Source organism: Podarcis vaucheri (assembly GCF_965113315.1).
Source record: "Podarcis vaucheri genome assembly, chromosome: Z".
NCBI lineage: Eukaryota > Metazoa > Chordata > Lepidosauria > Squamata > Lacertidae > Podarcis > Podarcis vaucheri.
In genome coordinates this window covers 28,292,003-28,310,883 of record NC_138758.1, presented here as the reverse complement: position 1 = coordinate 28,310,883, position 18,881 = coordinate 28,292,003, and the positions used below count along the sequence as shown (strand labels likewise).

Genomic DNA, 18,881 nt, shown 5'->3' with positions numbered 1-18,881 from the left:
TTTCCCATTTTTCCCGGACATCTTAAATATATATTATACAAAAATTTAGATCTTATATATATATCACACAAGGTCAGTCCACACGGTGTTTCAACCAGCCACCAGGGGGAGCACTTTCCCGCCTTCTTTGCTTTTAGAATGTAATTTTTTTAGCTCCCCACACGGTGGCAGTCCCTAATCCACACGCTGTATCTTCACTCCCAGCACGTCCGTCACTTCTATCCCTCCTCTCCCCTCGTCCTCCAATACACAGGAGGCAGCAGGGAAGTCCGAGAGTCTTCAGACAAATATTCCAAAGGGCAAAAGGTAAAAGTTTATTTGTTATCCCCCGTGTGTTTTCTTCTCTTCTTCTATCAGTCCATAAGGTTGTTCCAAACCACGTGCGGATTGTGTAAGGCTCCCAAGTTCCCGAAGCGTAATTTCCGGCTTCTTCTTCCTCCCGATGGTGGAGGGGGGAGGGAGGGGGAGATTAAACCCCCCTTGTTTTCTTTGTTCCTTTAATATTGGTCTTGGCCCCCTAAAGAAACTGTTAAAAGTCAGTGTAGAAGCCTACCATCAGAGTTTCTCCTTGCTTTCTCTTTGAGTCTGCGGTCCAAATCTTTTTGTAAGTCCAGTATAGCTGCGCCCCTCTTCACTTAAAATGGAGGAATGCAGTGAATTATTTAGTGGTTTGCCTCCGTCCGACAGAGACCCGTCCCAAGCCGATCAAGAGACACCTACAGTACTTTTTCCCTAGTAGTCATTTCAAAAGTAGCTTTGCCTCAGCACTTTGTAATTCGTGTTTGAGGGCTTAGAAAGTAACACTCACTCAGCAGAGACTTCTTTTCACTCCTCCTTCCTCCAACCTTCCGTCGTGCGCCATTTTCTCCCAGTTGTCCGGGACGGACTCCCTTTCTGCATCCCGTAGCTCGCCGAATTCTAGTAGATTTCAAGTTTTAAAGCAATGCTCGGATTAACTCCGTCAGCTGTAGGTCCGAATTCGTTGTTGGTTTTGGAAGCTAACTGCTTTCATAAGAAGTCTGAGGCTTCACGGTGTGGGTTTAAAGTTGCTCCCCCTTCGTGCCCGCAGCTCAATCCTGTCCCTGAGTCTATTATTAAGACCCAGGGAGCAAGAGAGCACCTCTGGGCACCGCTGGGTACCAGCACCCCTCAGGATCTCTTCCCGAGGTTCCGAGGTCCGCGTAGCCTTCGCGAAACCTCTCAAATAGCCCCCACACCGCTCGAGATCCCCCGGAGGGTTTATCTCGCACTTCTTATCATGGCTGCAGTTTCCGCCGGAAGTGTAGCTTTTATTTTTCAATCCTTTTCCTAATAATCCCTAGTAAGGAGTTTCCCTTTTCCCCCAGCTACCTCATACTGGTTTGATATTTTCATTGATCTATATATTCATCATGCACCCTAAATATCTTTCCTGATTACCTGTTCTTAATCCCCTCAGCATGTGTAGAACATTAGGATTTATTTGCTTCAGTATACATCACTTTACACCCACACTGAATCTTAACTTGCTGTTTTGTTGCTCTTTCACCCCATTTGCAAAGCAACCCTTTCAGGGCTCTTTCCTACCCATTTGGACGTTCACAACATTAAAATAACAAGGTATGATCTGCAAACTCACTGCTCACCCCCCTAACTCTAGATTGCTTCTGACCAAGTTAAAAAAAAGAACTGGTCTCGGTACAGGTTGTGGGGAGATTCCACATCTTCCTTCCCTCCACTGTAACAACTGTCCACTTATTCTTAATCTGGAGGGAGGTAAGAACTGGACCATCTGCCGCTTGCCGATTGTTGGGACTTTCACAAATGTGCTGGACTTAGCTGGAGCTCAATATGATCCCAGCAAATGACTTCTTAAATTCTTAAGCATCCACAGGATCACTTAGCACAGCTTAGTTATGCTTTATCTGGCAAGACATCCTGAAGTCCTGTAGTTTTAAACACATGCTAATGGACTGTAAAGCAAATCCACCTCTAACCAACCCTAGATCACACTAGACTAGAAGTCAGCATGGGTTGGAGCAGGTATCTTCAACCTTTTTAGACCCACTTTTAACCTGAATATGCATTCCGGGACCAGTTTCTTAATTTTTCATCATATGTTTGCATGGTGGTAGTTCTCCTGTCTGTTGCAACCCACATTGGAGCAGGACACAATGCACTAGTGGGTCCCGACCCACCAGTTGAATATCAGTGGTTTAGAGCATGTGAATTCATGTTGCCTATTCCTCTAGTAATAGTACCAATGCTATCTCCACTCCCAACCACTTAACACTAACCAACCAATTGTTGCCCCATTGCAACAGGAATCCCAGTATTCCTTGGCTTGAACCCAATGCCAACCAAAGGAAACCAAAGATACTTCCATTCTTAATGGAACTGCACAAGATTGCAAAACCTGAAAAGAAGCCTCTCCAAAGCAGTCCCACACCACCCAACAATTCCTACTAGAATTACACATGAAGATTCTGGACCTCTTGTTATAAAAACATTATGCTTCATGGGGAGAAAAAGAACCAGCCTCAAATGAGCATCAACAGATATTGTAGGCAAGCACAGTGCAGAACTCTGCAAACAATCAGTCTTTGCTCATCAAGCAACAGTTCCAATGACTGGAGGGAAAAGAGCTTTTTAACCATGGATAGTGGCTTGCCTCTTCAACAATTGGGGAAACAGTTCTATTAAAAATTAAAAGTCAAAGCTATGTATTTGTACACAGTGCTCTCTTTTGGATGCATTTCACCTCTTTGGATTGCAGCCAAATATTCAAGCTTTGATTGTACAGAGTTTTATCTACTCATTGGACTACTGAATGTCTTCCTTGGCAAAGCTATTCTTAGTCTTAGGAAGACAACAGTATTAGTGAAGGGGCTACAGTGGGCAATGTTCTGGGTTATAGCCATAGACACAAATCAACACGGCCTTTTATTTCTTTCCTTAGAGCCATCTGATACATTACTGAGGGGTGCAAGATGAGCTGGCATAATTCTAAGTTGGACTGGTTTAGACTGTCTGGGGGAGGTCCAATTTCTGAATGTTCCCCAACTTAAAATCTTCATGGTGAACTAGCCATGAAAAAAGGCCATGCTAAACATTTCCCCTCAAAACTAATTTTTGATGTGCAATGAGGGTCCCCCCCTTTAGTGAGGGGAAACAGTCTAAAACATGACCCATATCCAAGATCCTACCACATTCTGCATAAATAATTTTAAAATACAGTTAGCTTCACTACTGAAGTCAACCTTCCCTACCTTCTAGGTTAAGGTTACCAGATTTTTTCCAATGAGTCCGGGGACACTTCAACTTCAATGGGGACTGATTTGTAAATTTGGGGACTGTCCCCAGGAAACGGGGATGTCTGATAACCTTATTCTAGGTCAGGAGAGGGGAGTCGATGGCTCTCCAGAGATGTTGCTGGACTCCCATCAGCCCCAGCCAGTTAGTGAATGGTTAGGGATGATGTAGACAGTAGTCCAACAATAACTGGAGGGCCACAGGTTGGCCACCCTGTTCTACGTCTTTCAAGTCAGGAAGATGCCTTACCCTGAGTCAGACGATGGTCCATCTAGCTTAGCATTCTCTACACTGACAAGCAGTGGCTCTGCAGTTTCAGGCAAGCATCTTTCCCAGCCCTAAGTGAAGATATGGGAACGGAACCCAAGACCTTCTGAATGCAAAGCAGGTACTTCTACCATTGGCCAAGAATCCAAAAAACAAGACCATAGGAAGAGAGAAAGACGAACAAGCAGCCAACCTTTCATGCTTCTGCAACCCCATTGTCCTGCTGTCATTTCTGTGTGCCAAATCATTGTTTTTAGCCACAGACCAAATCAGATAAGATGGTAATTTTAAAAAGAGACAGAGGAAAGGTTATATAGTACGAAGATTGAAAAATCCTTTACAAACAGGTCAAATTACCAAGGCAGAGTCAAACTGTTGTACACACTTGTATAAAAATGTTTTTCTTTTCTTTTTTAAAATTCCCCCATTAAATATGTAAAAACCAAAATGCTTATACGCACACATTTGTAGAAGAACATTCTTATTAGCACAGAGTTGTTGGTTTGTTTTTTTTACACAAATACATTATCAACAAGAGTTACACCATTTGACAACAAACTTCACAAGATGTCTTTGGTGATGTGTTCAAAAGGAAAATGGGGGCGGGGGGACCTGCCATGCCTCCAACCTAACCCAAAACACATTGAAGACTTGGCCAAGGCAGGCCACAGTGAAAACCTGTGTGCGATACAGTGTGGTCATTAATAGTTCTAGTTTGTGAGCAGTAGCTTGTGATTCAGAACAGAGTTTGTAGCAGTAGTTTGTGATTCAGAACAGAGGCAAAATGAGACAGGCCCAGCAGCTTGGCAGCTGCTTGACAAGGCTCCTTCACTGGCAGTCCCACACAGATACCAAAACATGGAGGCTTATTAGGCCCCTGGTGAGTTACTTTGCATGGCCAATTGGTTGTGTTTGGGTCAATGGGGCCATTAATCAGGCAGACATCAAGGCTAAAAGATCTATGCAATCTAACATGGGTGGATTTGCGAATCTGGACATTTGGTTCCCAGTGTCCCTGTCTTGCCCAGATACTTATCTTTTAAGCAAATGTTTACATTCCATCCCACAGGAGGGATTCTTTGTCAAATCAAGAGCTTGAGGAGAAGGACCTCATCCACAACTGCTCTGCAGCTTGTTTCCTAAGTCCCCTGAGCACTTGAAAGCTAAAGCTTCAGAGGTGCAGGGGTGTGGGTGCAAGCCCCACCCTCAACCTGCCCCATATGTACTGAGAACAAAGGTCTGACACCAGTTCTGTGAACATTCAGCTGACTGCGCTTTCTACTGAAAGCAAAGGAGGATTTGGGTTTGATGTTAATTCAGTTGCTTAGTGAAGGCAGGAATGATGAGCAGGCTGCAAGCTAGTCTACACATTACATAGAATCACAAGACAAGAAGTTCCGGCCAGGTGCCACTCCAGGCAAAGAAAGCAGGACAGAACTGATTTGCTAGCATGCAGCTCAACGTGCTGGCATGCATGCACTCCCAGCAAGAGAGCATGCACTCTCTGCCTTGTCAGAGCACCTCTGCACTAGCATTTGGGACAGGGTGGGCTACCAGTTGCCTAGGTTCTCTCACGTGAGGAAGCATCCTTCATAGTGGGTGATGTACGTGGAAAAGGTCGGCATGTAGTTCTCAATTGGGGGGGGGAATCTTGGCTAGCTCAGAACTCCACACACACCCTTTTGCCATGTGCTTAGCCCCCTCTGAACGTCAGGGGATGTTTAGCCACATGAGATAACAGAAAGGCAAAAACCTGGCAACCCATCTCACATGGCTAGTCCTCCTTTGGAGGAGGAGGATGAACAGACAGGAGATTTGTTGTGCCATGAAGTACTATAGGCAGAGACAGATCTGGCCTTTGGGTAAGTACATCAACACTCTCCCAGCTGAGCCCTGCTGGAATGAACATGAAGAGCCCCACAAAGGAACAGAAAGAGCCCAGTGCAAGAAAACTTCTTGATGCTATCTTAATTAGTTTAAGGTATGCACAAACCATTTGGATTTTCCACCTCAGGTTCCTCACTCTCTTTGGCTGGCTCTGAGCTACAGCAGGAAATAAGATTAATCTTTCATAAGAGGCTGGTCAGAGGTGTGTTTTTTTTAAAATAATAATAATAATAATCGAGTCTTACTACATAGTATTTACATACACACTGCTAAAAAAAGAAAACAAGAGTGAAGGGAAGATAGAATATAAGAAACTGCTTCATACCAAATCAGAACATTTTGCCAATCTAGCTCAGTGCTGTCTACACTGACTGGCAGCATTTGTCCAAGGTTTCAGGCAGAAACCCTTTCCAGCCCTACCTGCAGTGCCACTGAGGAATGAACCTGGGATCTTTTGAATGCAAAGCATTGAGGTAGGGCCCTTCCTCTGAAGTTGCCCTTGTACTGACAGCAGCTTCAAGGGACTTGGCTTTAATGTAGGATTTTCCTCTTGCTGGTCTTCTTCTCTGATTTATTAGCTAACAAACACTGGCAGGTATGGGCACTCCTTGAGCAAAGCAGCAAGTTGTGCACCACCTCTTTCAAAATGATTTCCCCTAAAAGCTACCATGCCAGATATGACTCTTCCAGAGCAAATTAACAAGAGGGCAAGGCCCGCCTTAGCAGCAGAACATTTGCTCTGCATGTGCAGCAGGGGAGGGGAACCTGTGGCTCTCCAGGTGTTCCTGGACCAGAAGACAAATCACAGCTCCCATGCTGGTTGGGGCTGATGGGAATCCAGCAACATCCAGAGAGCCAGATTCCCCACCTCCAATATAGGACACCCCAGTCTTTGGTACTTGCATCTCCTCCCCCTGCAACCAAAAAAGGCCCCTTGCATAGTGGGCTTTGAAGACCCCCCCCCCAAATTTGAATCCCTGGACAGCTTCTGCTAGTCAAGAGTTGACCAGATTCGACTAGACAGATTAGTGCTAGTTTCATGCATTTCTGAGGACCCTCCTCTACTGCCAGGCTTACCTTCCAGGAAGATCACTTCTGGGTGGAAGGCCATGGCAGGTTTCTCACAAGGCAAGTTGATTGGGGGGGGGCGGTCTGTTTCCTTCAAGCCCTGCTTGCCGCCTCCCTGGAAGCATTTAATGGGCCACAGTTAGAAAAACTAAGCTGAACTAGATATGCCTACTCAAACAGGGGCTCCTCTTATGTCCACCTCAAGCAATAGATGTTGCAATCCCATAAGGGGCAGCTGAGAAAGAGGTGAACAGAACTGATTCCTGGGGCTCAATCCACCAAGAAGCCCTCCTGTACATCTCCACCAACAGCTCCAACATGCTTTCACAAGGTCCCTTCAAGTGGAGTTTTGATGGAGACCTTTCTGGCTGATTAAACAGTAGCATCTGTTTGCATGTGTGGAAAGATTTGGATTTTCCAATCAACTTCTTGGGCCAGCCGTGCTTGGAAGAGAGGAAACAGATTTTCCAATGAAGGCTACATTTGGCCTTGCAACATAGCATCTATAAGCAGAAGTCCATCATATAGCTCCCTCCAGACCATAGCTGTCAACGTTTCCTTTTTTAAAAAGGGAAATTCCCTTATTTCGAATAGGATTCCTTGCAAGAAAAGGGAAAAGTTGACAGCTATGCTCCAGACAGACAGCTCCCATTAGCCCTAGCATGGCCAATGGTCAGGGGTGCTGGGAGCTGTAGCCCAGCCACACCTGGGGAGCCACAGTTTCCCCATCCTTGATATCGTTTATTTACAAACAACAGAACGCCAGCCTTGCATTACACAAGCCAGTTAAACCACAGTATGGTGAATACGCTTGCCCAGATTTGCATTAGAACCCAAGTATTCAAGAGTAAATTATTTTTTTTTGGGGGGGAGGCTCTGTTCTGGGGGCACACAGGAGAATTCATTTCATTGGACATCCCACTGAGTGAGATTTAGTCATAAGGAAATAATGGGATTAAAATCTTTAAAAAGGGATACAGTTTGAAACAGAGTTTGCTGCTTTTAGCTTAAAGCGCGCACACACACTATATCTATTTGAAGTCTGCAGTTCTGCAGTCACTTGGGTGCCACTCCATACTGACAGCATCCATAAAATACGCCAGATTTTTAAATGTCTTCCTAGTACTTCTTTTCCCCTGGCCAAACTTTGCCTCATTAGAACCACATGCCCAATGCTTTGCCACTGTCACCCACCCACCCCTGGCAGGCAACACACTTTGCAGGTCTTATTTCATCTTCAAAATGCCACCTGATACAGATGGCTCTGCATGCACAACTGCTTGCAAGTAGCGCCCCCCCCCCTTTGGAAAAGGGTGGCACTTACTTCTAAGTAGATCTGCACATGACTGCACTACAAGGCTGCAAACCAATGCACCCCTAGCTGAGAGCAAGCCCCACTGAACTCAGTGGGGCTTGCTTCCAGAGAAGGAATGCACAGTAGGGTTGTGCTGTCAAAAACACAGAACGTTTATTAAATAGTTTTTTCTTTTTACCACCAGTAAACCATCCCATTTCTTAAAGTTGTTACAACCACTCGTTTTTTGTTAAGAAGCACCCAGTTAGTCGGTTTTAAGAAATTGTTTTTTTCTGATTTTAACTAAAGGGCAAGCTGGACATTCCAGAGCTCTCTTACATCATATCTGAATATCTCCAAGCCAAGGTATTGGCACCTTTCCCCTGTATTGTGTTCAGGATTAACAGTGGTTCACACTATGGAAGTGCAATTCAGCATCAACCCAACAAGAAGCACCATCAAGCAGTGATGAGTTATAACAGAAGTCCTATCAGGCACACTCTGCCTTACCCACCACTAATGAAAGAATTGGTTACTACCACCACCACCCAATTTCAAATCAAAGTTAACCATCTGTAATGTTCCAAGTCTCTCTGCAGGCCCTAGGGAACCAAACCCACCCTAATCCTCCTTTAACCCTCTCCTGCAAGCTATTTGGCTACTGTTACATTCATCGCGGTGTTCCAACAGCTGGCAGCACAAGCAGCCACCTCCAACGTGGGGGCTTTCCCTTTCTGCAGATCAGAGAGTCGGCGCTCCCACGACGCTCAGCCTTGCCATCAGAAGGTCTCAGCACTGCTTGCTGTGAAGCTGGGACATTCCTTGTGTCACACCTGCAGGTTTGCACATTGCTGGCTTGTCGGGGGAATGGGTGAAGCTGGGGTCCGGGAGCAGGTCAGCCCCCTTCTCTCCCAAAGGAAGGACCCAAGCAAGTTTTTTACCTGCGCTGTCCCCACCAGGCCTGTGGGAGGCACACACCTCCTGGGGCACAGCAGGAGTCTGCAGAGGCAAATTGGATGGCCTGGCCATTGGTCTGGTTGCCATCGGTGCCGGATCGCTGGCCCCATCTGCGCGAGGTTTCCCACCAGACTCCTTGGCGGATTCCTGCACCATGGGCATGCAAGGTGCTTCCATACCTGGCTGTTCCGATGCACCCCACGTGCTCTGGAAGGCTGGGGTGCTCAGGTCACAGTCCCACGGTTTCACGCCTTGTGAGGGAAAATCCTCCCTGCATGATACATTCTGCTGCAGCTCTGCCCAAGGAAAGACAGCAGCATCACTTCCTTCCTTTCCTTCTGGAGAGCCCAGAGCATTTTCACGGTCTGCATCTAGACCAGGAGACACAGGATCCTTCCGGCAGCCACTCCATCGAGACCAGAGGTCAAAAGGCTTGAAGCCACCCTTGGAGAGTTGCAAGCTAGCCAGCTCAAACTCCAAGCTCTCAGTGTCAAGGGACCTGCTCCTCCTGCAGCTGGAGAGAGGCTCTGGCATGGGAGGACTCATCTCCTGAAGCCTCATGCGCCGGGGAAGGCTGGTGACACCCCAGTTGCAGCTTTGGAAAGAGCTCTGGAAACACCCAGGAAACATTCTCTCGTCACATTCGGCGAAGGATTCTTTTGCAGCGTAGCTATCATCAAAGGCCTCAAAGGATGCAGCGATGTCCTCATCAGTGTTCATCCCCAGGTGCTGCTCGCACTCCCCTTCGCCTTCTTGCTCCACATCGACAATGTCGAATGTGACCATCGTTGGGAGGGAAGGGAGGTTCTGGGTGAACGCAGAGCCTGAATCAGAGCTCCCAAGGCTTTCAGAGAGGCTGGAGAAGAGAGTCCCGCTGCTGGTGAACTCCACCAATGCCTGGGAGAAGTTAACGGCCTGTTCTGGTTCATTTTCCATGTTGGGGGGCTCCCCAAAGTCAGCTTCGGTTCTGCTTGGCTGCTCATTGAGTGGACAGCTGTGCGTTTTGAAGAAAGGGAATGCCACAGAATTCTCCAGGCCACTTAAAGCACCCGGTTCAAGCCCTGGATTATCTCTATCTGAATCCAACACTGAGCCATTTTCCACGTGCTGAAAAAGGCCCCCACTGCCATTGTAGTGTTTCTCTGGGCACAGCATCTCCTTGAAATCTTTCCACTCTTGCTTTTCAGTTAGAATTTCAGCATCCAGACCACTGTTCAAAGCAGGGGGGGACATCTGATCACAGCCAAGGCCACTCGGACTCTTGTCGGTTAAGCTGGTCACTTTTGTGTTACATTCCATATGTAGCTTTTCTCTGGAGTGGTGCTGGTCTTTGCTGAGGATATCCAGGTCTTTCAAAGTTGGCTCCCTCTGCATCTCCCAAAAGAGCAGTTGCTTCTGAATGGCAGCCAGCCTCTCCTCCTCGGTTTCCATCACTTCCCTCTTCTGGCCCATTATCTGCACCAAATCCTTCTCGTCAGGGAGAGCAAAGTCCAAGAACTGGCTCATGGAAAAGATCTCTGGTGGGGACACTTTGCTCCCAAACCAAGATTCATCAGCACGAGTGGGGCTCATGAGGGCATCATCAGGTTCATAGAACTCATACAGCGCATCACCACTGTAGCTGTCCCTCGGGAGGCGGTCCTTCTTGATTTCTTCAAGCCCATCACCAGTTTCATCATCAGGACCTGGAGTGGTAGAGTCATAGTACCCCTCATCGCTGTTGGGAGCAGATTCTTGCTGGTCACTGTGTGGTGTTAAGAGGTCCACGTCACCCCTTGTGCCTTCAGGATAGAGGTGGACCTCTGGCTTGCCACCGTTCACTCCCTGATGCTCACATTTCGCCATGAGTTCTGGAAGGCGTGTTTCGTATCCAGCATCTGCTTTGACGGCACCTTCCCACATCTGCTGCAGATACTCCTCTATGTCATCTGGCATGGCCATCTCCTCCCCTCCACCCTGGTAAGTAACTAGGCAGGAGCTCCTCTTGGCCACATCCCTGCCGCGCTCTGCAGTGGTGGCACTCTCAGCGATGCTGTCGATATCTGGTTCAGCTATGATGTCTCCGCAGCCAGTAAAGGAGTCGAAGCTTTTGAGGGAAGTGACATCTCCAAACATCAAGCTGAGCTGGTCCCCAGATGGGACACAGGGAGGGCTGCTGTCTAGGTCCTCAGACTGGAGAGCATCAGGGAGCTCTCCGCACACAGAGTTAGCACAGAGGGTGTCATCTGCTTCCAGCTCTGCATCTCGAGAGCTTTCGCTGCCCGTCCCTCCTCTGGCTGCATCCCCTACAGAGCTACTTTCGTTGGCCACCGGTTGGACCTCCTCTCTTGACTCATTGAGACCAGCCGCTACTCCAGGTGAAGAAGAAGCGTCATCATGAAAATGCTCCCCATGTTCTGGCGGAAGTGCAGTGCTTTTTAGGCTCCCCTGCTTCAAGACTTGCTGGGTTTCGGCACCCCTCTTCTGCTTACTCGCACTGGGCAGTCCTTCAGCCACAGCATCCCTTGAAGTCCACTCCTGCAACTCAGTCCTCTCGGGCTCAGTGCTTTTGCTCTTCCTGTGGCGCCGGATGCTGTTGAAGAGGCCCCTGAGCCCCTTCTTAGAGCGTGGAAGGAACAAGGACTTCTCCCCACAGGGCTTCTTCTCAAAGCCCTCAGAGCTTCCAGACAGGGATGCTGATGGCCGGACAAAACCAACCCGGAGGCTGGCGTCTGCTCCCAGGAGAGCGCTCTGAGAACTCGGCAGCTGTGCAGGAGGGAAGTCTGTTCCGCCACCCGAGTTGGCCTCTTCGTACCCCACGTCGCTGATGCCATCGTGTGTCTTACTCTTGCTCAGGCCCTTCTTTGCAGCTCCCTTTCCCTGGCCTTTGTTTTTCCCACCAAAGAAACTGGGCAGGGTGCAGATGCTTCGCTTCCCACCAAAGAGCTTGAAGGCAGTCTTCCTGAGCTTCCCAGCAGGTGGCGGCTGGCGGCTGGGCTCCACCGTGGCAAAGGAGGCATCGCTGTGCTCAGAGAGCTGGTCAGCTGCCCCATTCTCTTCCTGCAGACGCTGATGGTGATGGCCTTCCTCTACCAGTGGAGATTTGGCTCCAGGTTTGTTTCCAGTGCAGGCAGCTTCCGTGGCGGCCATTCTGGCATGCGGGTTTAGCTGGACGGGCAGTCTCTTGCGGCCGCATCTTCCTCAACATGCTCTGGGTGAAGCATCCTGGCTGATCTGAAAGAAATAGGAAAGAAGGGGAGGGGGACAACAGGAAATGCATCAGGAGATTATACTGGTGCTGAGCATTATTTCATCCAAGTGCATCGTAACCAAGCAAACCCAGGGCCACAACAGCTGCCCTGTTTGGGGCTCCCATACTTCTAAATATGGGAGGGATGTAACAAATGGGAGGAAAGCTGCCTCTGTTACATTTCTCCCAGCTGTTCAAAAAAAGCAGAAGAGCCTACATTAGGTAAATAGCTGGCAGACTTAGGTCGGAGAAATTGACAAATACACAAATGGACATTACATTTAATGTAACCCAATGTAAGCCTTATTGCACATGTGTCCACTCAACCACTTCCATGGGTGGAATTGGCACTGCAACAGGTGCCACATAATACCTGTTCTATATTTGTAAGAACTTGGTCATTTAGTGTGGCAGCACCTGCTCTCTGGAACTCCTTGCCTATCGGCAGCTGCTAAAAACATTCTAACCAGATGATTAGAAAGCTGAGGTAATTTTAACATGTTGTAGTATTTGTGTGTGTGTGTGTATTAAAGTAGGGCTGTAGTTTTTTCTTCATTTTATTGTCTTATCTTTTTATAATCTGCTTTGAGGTTTCCCAGTGTATCCAATTGTATGAAATAAATTAAATAAATTTTCAGACAAGAGGCCTAAGAAATCCTGGAATTGGCTGTTCCACCAATTTATTGGTCATATTCTTTCTCTCCTCTCCTGTGGCCCCACAACGGACTGAAGAGAGAGCTACAGGCCTCAGGGTGGCACATTTAAGAATGAAATAGAGCTCTAACATCAGGTCATCGATCAAGTCAGAGCTTTTCCCTATTCTTTTTCGGACAGTCAACATTGGTAGCAATTTTTATTCCAAGACTAGTACAGGCCAAAGCAACTGCAGGGGACTCTGCAATGTTATTAATGCCAGACTTCTATCTCTCATTAATAGTGAGCACCCACCAACTCTCTTAAAAGGGAAAGGGAAGCTGCACTGAGCACTGAAACACACAATTTAGTCTTTTAATTAATTAATTACATTGGATTTATATCCCACCTTACCTCCAAGGTGACATACATCATTCACCCCTGCCAAACTTTATCTTCACAACAGCATTGAGAAGTAAGTTAGACTGATACTGAGCAGTGAGTTTCATGCAGTGTTAGAAATTAACTAGGCATCAGGCGCATTTACACCTGGCTTCAACAGCTTCCGACCAAGTGAAAATGCCTGTGCTCAAATGCAGCATTTCCATCATAGTAGTCACATCAGATCAGAGACAGCTGCTTCAAAATTTTCATTTATAACCCCTATGGCTTGAAAACTTTCTACATCAGCACTGTGCTGTTTAAGATTATCTTGAGACAGTTTCTGGGATTAAATTCCAAAGCCTTGTTAGATAACTACACCCAGAGATCTGTCAATAGATGCCAGACAATCTTCCCTGTGCCTCTACTTTAAAGAACTCAGAAGGGGATGTAAAAAAGGTTGTTCTCCAGGTATAATACCTGTGCTAACATTCATGTGAGGGACGCGGGTGGCGCTGTGGGTTAAACCACAGAGCCTAGGGCTTGCCGATCTGAAGGTCGGCGGTTCGAATCCCCGCGATGGGGTGAGCTCCCGTTGCTCAGTCCCTGCTCCTGCCAACCTAGCAGTTTGAAAGCACGTCAAAGTGCAAGTAGATAAATAGGTACCTCTCTGGCGGGAAGATAAACGGCGTTTCCGTGCGCTGCTCTGGTTCGCCAGAAGCGGCTTAGTCATGCTGACCACATGACCCGGAAGCTGTACGGCGGCTCCCTTGGCCAATAAAGCGAGATGAGCGTCGCAACCCCAGAGTCGGTCACGACTGGACCTAATGGTCAGGGGTCCTTTTACCCTTTACCTTTTAACATTCATGTGATTCCCAGGTGGCCACCTATGCAGGCACTGGCCAGACCCAGATGAGCTTCATTTCAGGAAGGGGGTTCACGTGCCTTCAGTCCATACCCTGGCAGTGCTAGGCAGTTTACGCAACCCAGACTGAAGGCCTACAGCTGCAGGACCTTGCACCAGTCGCTATCACCCAGTCTGGCCTACTCCGCAGGGCTGTTGTGAAGATAGAGAAGAGTTGAGGGAGAACACATTGCATGCTGTGTTGAGCTCCTTGGAGGGAAGGCAGGATATAAATTAATAAATATGGGTAAATAAATAACTTCCCACCAAGGCACTCATGTTGCATAAGCAAGCACCTCCCCACAAAATACCAGCTTTATTTCACCAAAGGCCACCCGACTTCAAAACACCATCTCACCTTTGGTATTGTATCACAAGCCAACTTTTAATATCATGTCAAATCACTTTCACTCTCTTGCATAGCTCTCCAGCTACAATGGAATAGCCTTTCATTTGAATTGTTGCAGCCATCGCTAACAGCCGCACAAATTCTAAATTGATGAGCTCATGTTGGTCAACTGTTGGTGCTTTGCTTTACACAACTCGTCTTCACAGAAAACAATTTCACAAGAGCTTAATGAATCTCCTGGAGTCTGCAGGGGCTGGACAGCCATCTACTGGGGAGCCTCTACCCCAGGTGTGGGGAACCTGTGGCCCTTCGGATGCTTCTCACCTACATCTCACATCACCCCTGGTAATTAGCTGTGCTTGCCAGGGCTGATGGGAGTTCTAGTTTAGCAACACCTGGAGGGCCAAAGGTTCCCCACACTTATGCCAAGCAAGGAGTTATGCTTGATGGTCTATCAGGCCACCTTTAACACTCTAACCTTGTAAGATTCTTCTTTACCCACTACACCACCAATTTTGAAAGGTGGGAGGCTGCCGCACCTGTCAATTACCTAATGTCAAATGAGGTGGCAATGATTGTTAGAACCTTAAAAGCACTGTGCAGGATTCTCTGCAAGCCTCCTGCAAACAGCTCTGTGCAGCACTTTGAAGTGCCAGAAATCATCTGGTTGCTAGGAACTTCAAAGCTCAGGACGCAGTTCTTGGGAGGTCCCAGAGGATGGTCAGGACTTAAGAAGAACCGAGCATGAGTCTCCTAAAGTGCCAACTATCAGCTGGTGTTTCTGGCCCAGTGCAGCCACCTTTTTAACCTGTCCACCCCTGGCATCATATAAGACATCAGGTGACTGGCAGGTGTGTGTAGCATGGCCAAAACAGTCCGGTGAGCCAAATGAGCAGGCATTATTAGTCTGATGGGCTAGAGGTTGCTCAGTCCTGCTATAAACTGTGTTCATGCATTCGCAGGACATACAATGTTGTAAAACGAGTAGGGAGGCAAGCAGATGCAAGCCTCCAACCCCCCAACCCCAATTATGATTTTTTTAAAAATGGGGTCAAATGATGGTCAACATTAGTTCTTCTGTATGCATTCATTTAATGCAACTATCACAAAGAAAAGCTGACAGCGATTAACATAGATGTCATTAACTACTTTTACAAAACTGTCCAGATGATTTCTTTTGACACTAGATTTGCCTGACCTTGCCTACAGTCCTGTGCACTTATTTATGCATAGGATCTGGCTGGGAATTCTAAAATCTGGAAATAAATTATCCTAGCACAAATATAAAAACGTGTGCAAGAGATGTTCAAAATAAGTGTCTCTTGACTTTTACTTGAAACCCAGGCTTCATTTTTTCCCCTTTTCTTTAAAGGAAAAAACAAACCCTAGCTATTGATATACCTAACTGTAGATAGATCTCTGTGTGCCTTGAAGAAGATTCAGCTAGGTTTTCTGACTCTTGTTGTTTTATAATGCCCCTAGGGCCTATCCTGACCCTGCTGCTGGACTCCAGCTCACGTCATCGATGACCGCCAGTCATGCTGGCTGGGGCTGATGGGAGTTGTAGTCCAACAACATCTTGGAGAAGCTGGATTGATCAATAATAAATCTGTCAGTTTTTTTTAAAGGCGTGCCACAAGACTGTCACTTTTCTCTTGTGATGGACACAAGCCACAGGTAACAGGGGAGAGCCAGTGTGGGGTTAAGAGAGTGGGAATATTATTACTTGGGAGACCAGGGTTCTAATCCTAACTCAGCTATAAAGCTCAGTGGGTGAGCGTGGGTCATTCACTGCCTGTCACCCTAACCTACCTCACAGGGTTGTTGTGGGGTTTAAGTAAGGAAGGGGCAAAAATGCGTACATCACCATTAGCTCCTTGGAGAAAAGGGTGGGGGGGGAAATAAAATAAATAAACAAACAATGTCAGTCTCTATAATACTTAAACACAACGCAAGGAAGCCAAGTCCCGCTGTAAATCGGCAGGACTTCAAGGACCAGCCACAGAAACACAGGTACCTGCTTTATATTGAGCCATACCACCAATCTGTCTATTTCAGTATTGTCAACACTGACTGGCAGTGGCTCTCCAGGGTTTGAGGCTGGATTCTCTCCCAGCCCTACCTAGAGATGCTGGGGATTGAACCTGGGACTTTTTGCATGCAAAACAGATGCTCCACCACTGAGTTCATTGTCCTATCAAACCTGGATTTATGTAGGGGGGTGGGGAGAGAGAGAGAGAGAGAGAGAGAGAGAAATGTTTCCCCCAGAAATTTCATATATTTGCTACTGAGTGGTGGAATTTACATTCAATAAGAAGCTGCAGCCAATGTTAAGGCGTGCAATTTTACAACACTTGTGCATTTCCAAAGTGAAGTTTGACACATCCACATGCAGCATTTTAGGTGTACAATCAGGGAACTGTGTTGGGGGGAAGAAAGTCTCTTTATTTACTTAAAAAAAAAAAGCCCACCTTTCCAGGCACACCACTTTCACAAGGCTGTTTACAAGACTCTATAACACATGAAAATAAAATATACACCCAAGGATAGTAGCAGCTTTTTTTCCATGGACAACACAATTCAACAAAACACAGACAAGTGTTTTCAGGGTTTGGAATTTTTAAACACCAGCAGTCATGAGGTCATGTGTATCTATACAAGGAGGGAGTTCCGAAGTTGTGGGGCCACCACTGAAAAAGCCCTGTCCCTATTACCCACCAGCCTAACACCTCTTGAGGATTAAGATATTAAAGGCAAGAGTCCACCAAGCCAGAGAGTTTCATGGTGGAGAGGCCACACTATTCATATGCCCTTTTCCCCAGACAGAGAGGGCAATAAGTGGATGGAGCATAATCACATAGAAAAGTGTCATACACCCAGCCAAACTAGTTTTTCACCAAAACCTTTGGCTCTCCAGGTGTGGTTGAACTACATCTCCCATCTTCCCCTGCCACTGCCCATGTTTGCTGGTGCTGATGGGAGTTGTACTTCAAGAACATCTGGAGGGCCAAAGGAAGATGATGGTACAGGGACTCCATGATCTAGCCCAATATAGTCTGCTCTGGACAACAGCTCTCTAGCAGAAGAGTTTCCCATCACCCACATTTTCTAAGAATCAAACCTGGTTCTTCTGCACTTAAAGCCTGTGCACCACCACAAAGCTACCACCCCATTTTCTGAAAAAGAGCACAGGAAGCTGATAGATTCTGATTTCACCGATCCAGATGCTTTCCAACTCGAAATGCTCTCTGGTTCTGAAAAGCTGCAGAAGTGTGCTTCTTAGCACTGCTACCTGGTCCTTTAAAAATAAAATAGAAGAGGGAGGTACCAGGGTCTAATCCTAGGGCTTCCTGCAGGCAAACTATCACCAGGTTTGCCTCTAAGCTATCCTGGCCTCTTAAAAATAATAGGATGCTTAAGAAGCGCGGCGCGTCTGCGGTGGGGAAGGGGTGATCTCAGCAGGGGAGGCCAGCCACCACCAGCCACCGCAAGCTCCGGCAACTCAGCAACAAAGCTACCCAGCGCCCGGCCTACCCAAGGGTGGGGGGAAAGGGAGGGAGACTGCCGACGGAGGTAAAAGAAGAGGCTAGAGAACCGGAGGAAGCCTCACATACATTATGCGATGGAGCGATAGGTGATCGGCTCCGCTCCACAAATCCCACTCGCGCCTGTCCTTTCTTTCTTTCTCCTCCAAAAGAGATGGCAACCGCAGAAAGAAAGGGCGGCGGGGGGTGGGGGGAGAAGCAAGCGAAAAAGGCCTCCCGACTTCCTGCAGGAGTCGACACAAAAGAAAAAGACGCGTGCACACAACCAGTCCCAACACACACACACGTACACGCGCGCGAAAGATAGAAGGGAGAGAATGTGTCGGTAAACTGCAAACGCGTAAATATCGCAGGCTGTTTGCGCGAGCAAGCCCCGGGCGATTGTGCTGCGGCCGGCCGGGCGCCTCTCCTCCTGGCACTTCCAAGCAGGCCAGTATAGCTTGCAGGAGAAGGGCAGGCAGGCACCCCTCCCTTCTCGCTCGCCTTGCAGTCCCCACTCACCCGCCTCTGCGTGCGCTCCCGGAGCGCAAGGACCCGCCGCACAGCGCGCGTCTGGAGGAAAGTTGGCAATACATTCATGGCTCTCGCCTCGCCAAACCCAGCACGGAGCAGGGGCAGAGACAGGAAGGTGGGGGCCGGAGGCTCCCGGCTGCTACTACTACCGAGAGGCAGGGCCGGCTGGAAAGGTGATAGACGGCCACGCAGAACCAATGAGGAGCGATCGAGGCGGAGTCGGGCGGGGTTTTCTGTCTCCCGCCTGTGGTTTTCCAGCCTTACTCCAACATTCTTTGAAATGCAAAGTGCTGCAGTCGTAGATTAAAAGTTGTTATCACGAGTACATCTGCAATGCCAGAGTATGCATCTTTACTGAGAAGCAAGCCCCCAGTTGAGATCAGTGGGCGTTCCTACTCCACGCTCCCCACCTGCGCTCCAATCCTATGCATTAGACTTCAATCCTATTCACGGCTGGGTTGCATGGGAGCAAATCCCATCGAACTCAAGGAGGGGCATAGATTGCACTGCGATCCTATACCTCTCTGGAAGCATGTGACGTTCAACAGAGTGGAATTGGGTTT

The 18,881-nt window shown here is 47.8% G+C and overlaps 1 protein-coding gene and 2 long non-coding RNA genes across 3 annotated transcripts in view; 2 read left to right on the top strand and 1 right to left on the bottom strand.

Annotated features, from left to right (window-relative positions):
• LOC309524005 overlaps window positions 1-18,881 on the top strand; it is a 114,511-nt gene that overhangs the window by 89,782 nt on the left and 5,848 nt on the right. The window lies entirely within an intron of this gene.
• Window positions 1,288-6,407, top strand: LOC309523989. The gene is made up of 2 exons (XR_014215716.1): window positions 1,288-4,282; window positions 4,319-6,407. It is a non-coding gene; the product is annotated as an uncharacterized lncRNA (long non-coding RNA).
• AMER1 (APC membrane recruitment protein 1) lies at window positions 6,579-18,465 on the bottom strand. Its single transcript, XM_082208235.1, has 2 exons — window positions 18,307-18,465; window positions 6,579-11,977 (listed from the first exon to the last, which is right to left on the bottom strand). The coding sequence occupies exon 2, from the start codon at window positions 11,891-11,893 to the stop codon at window positions 8,597-8,599; it is 3,297 nt and encodes a 1,098-aa protein (XP_082064361.1). The 5' UTR covers window positions 11,894-11,977; window positions 18,307-18,465; the 3' UTR covers window positions 6,579-8,596.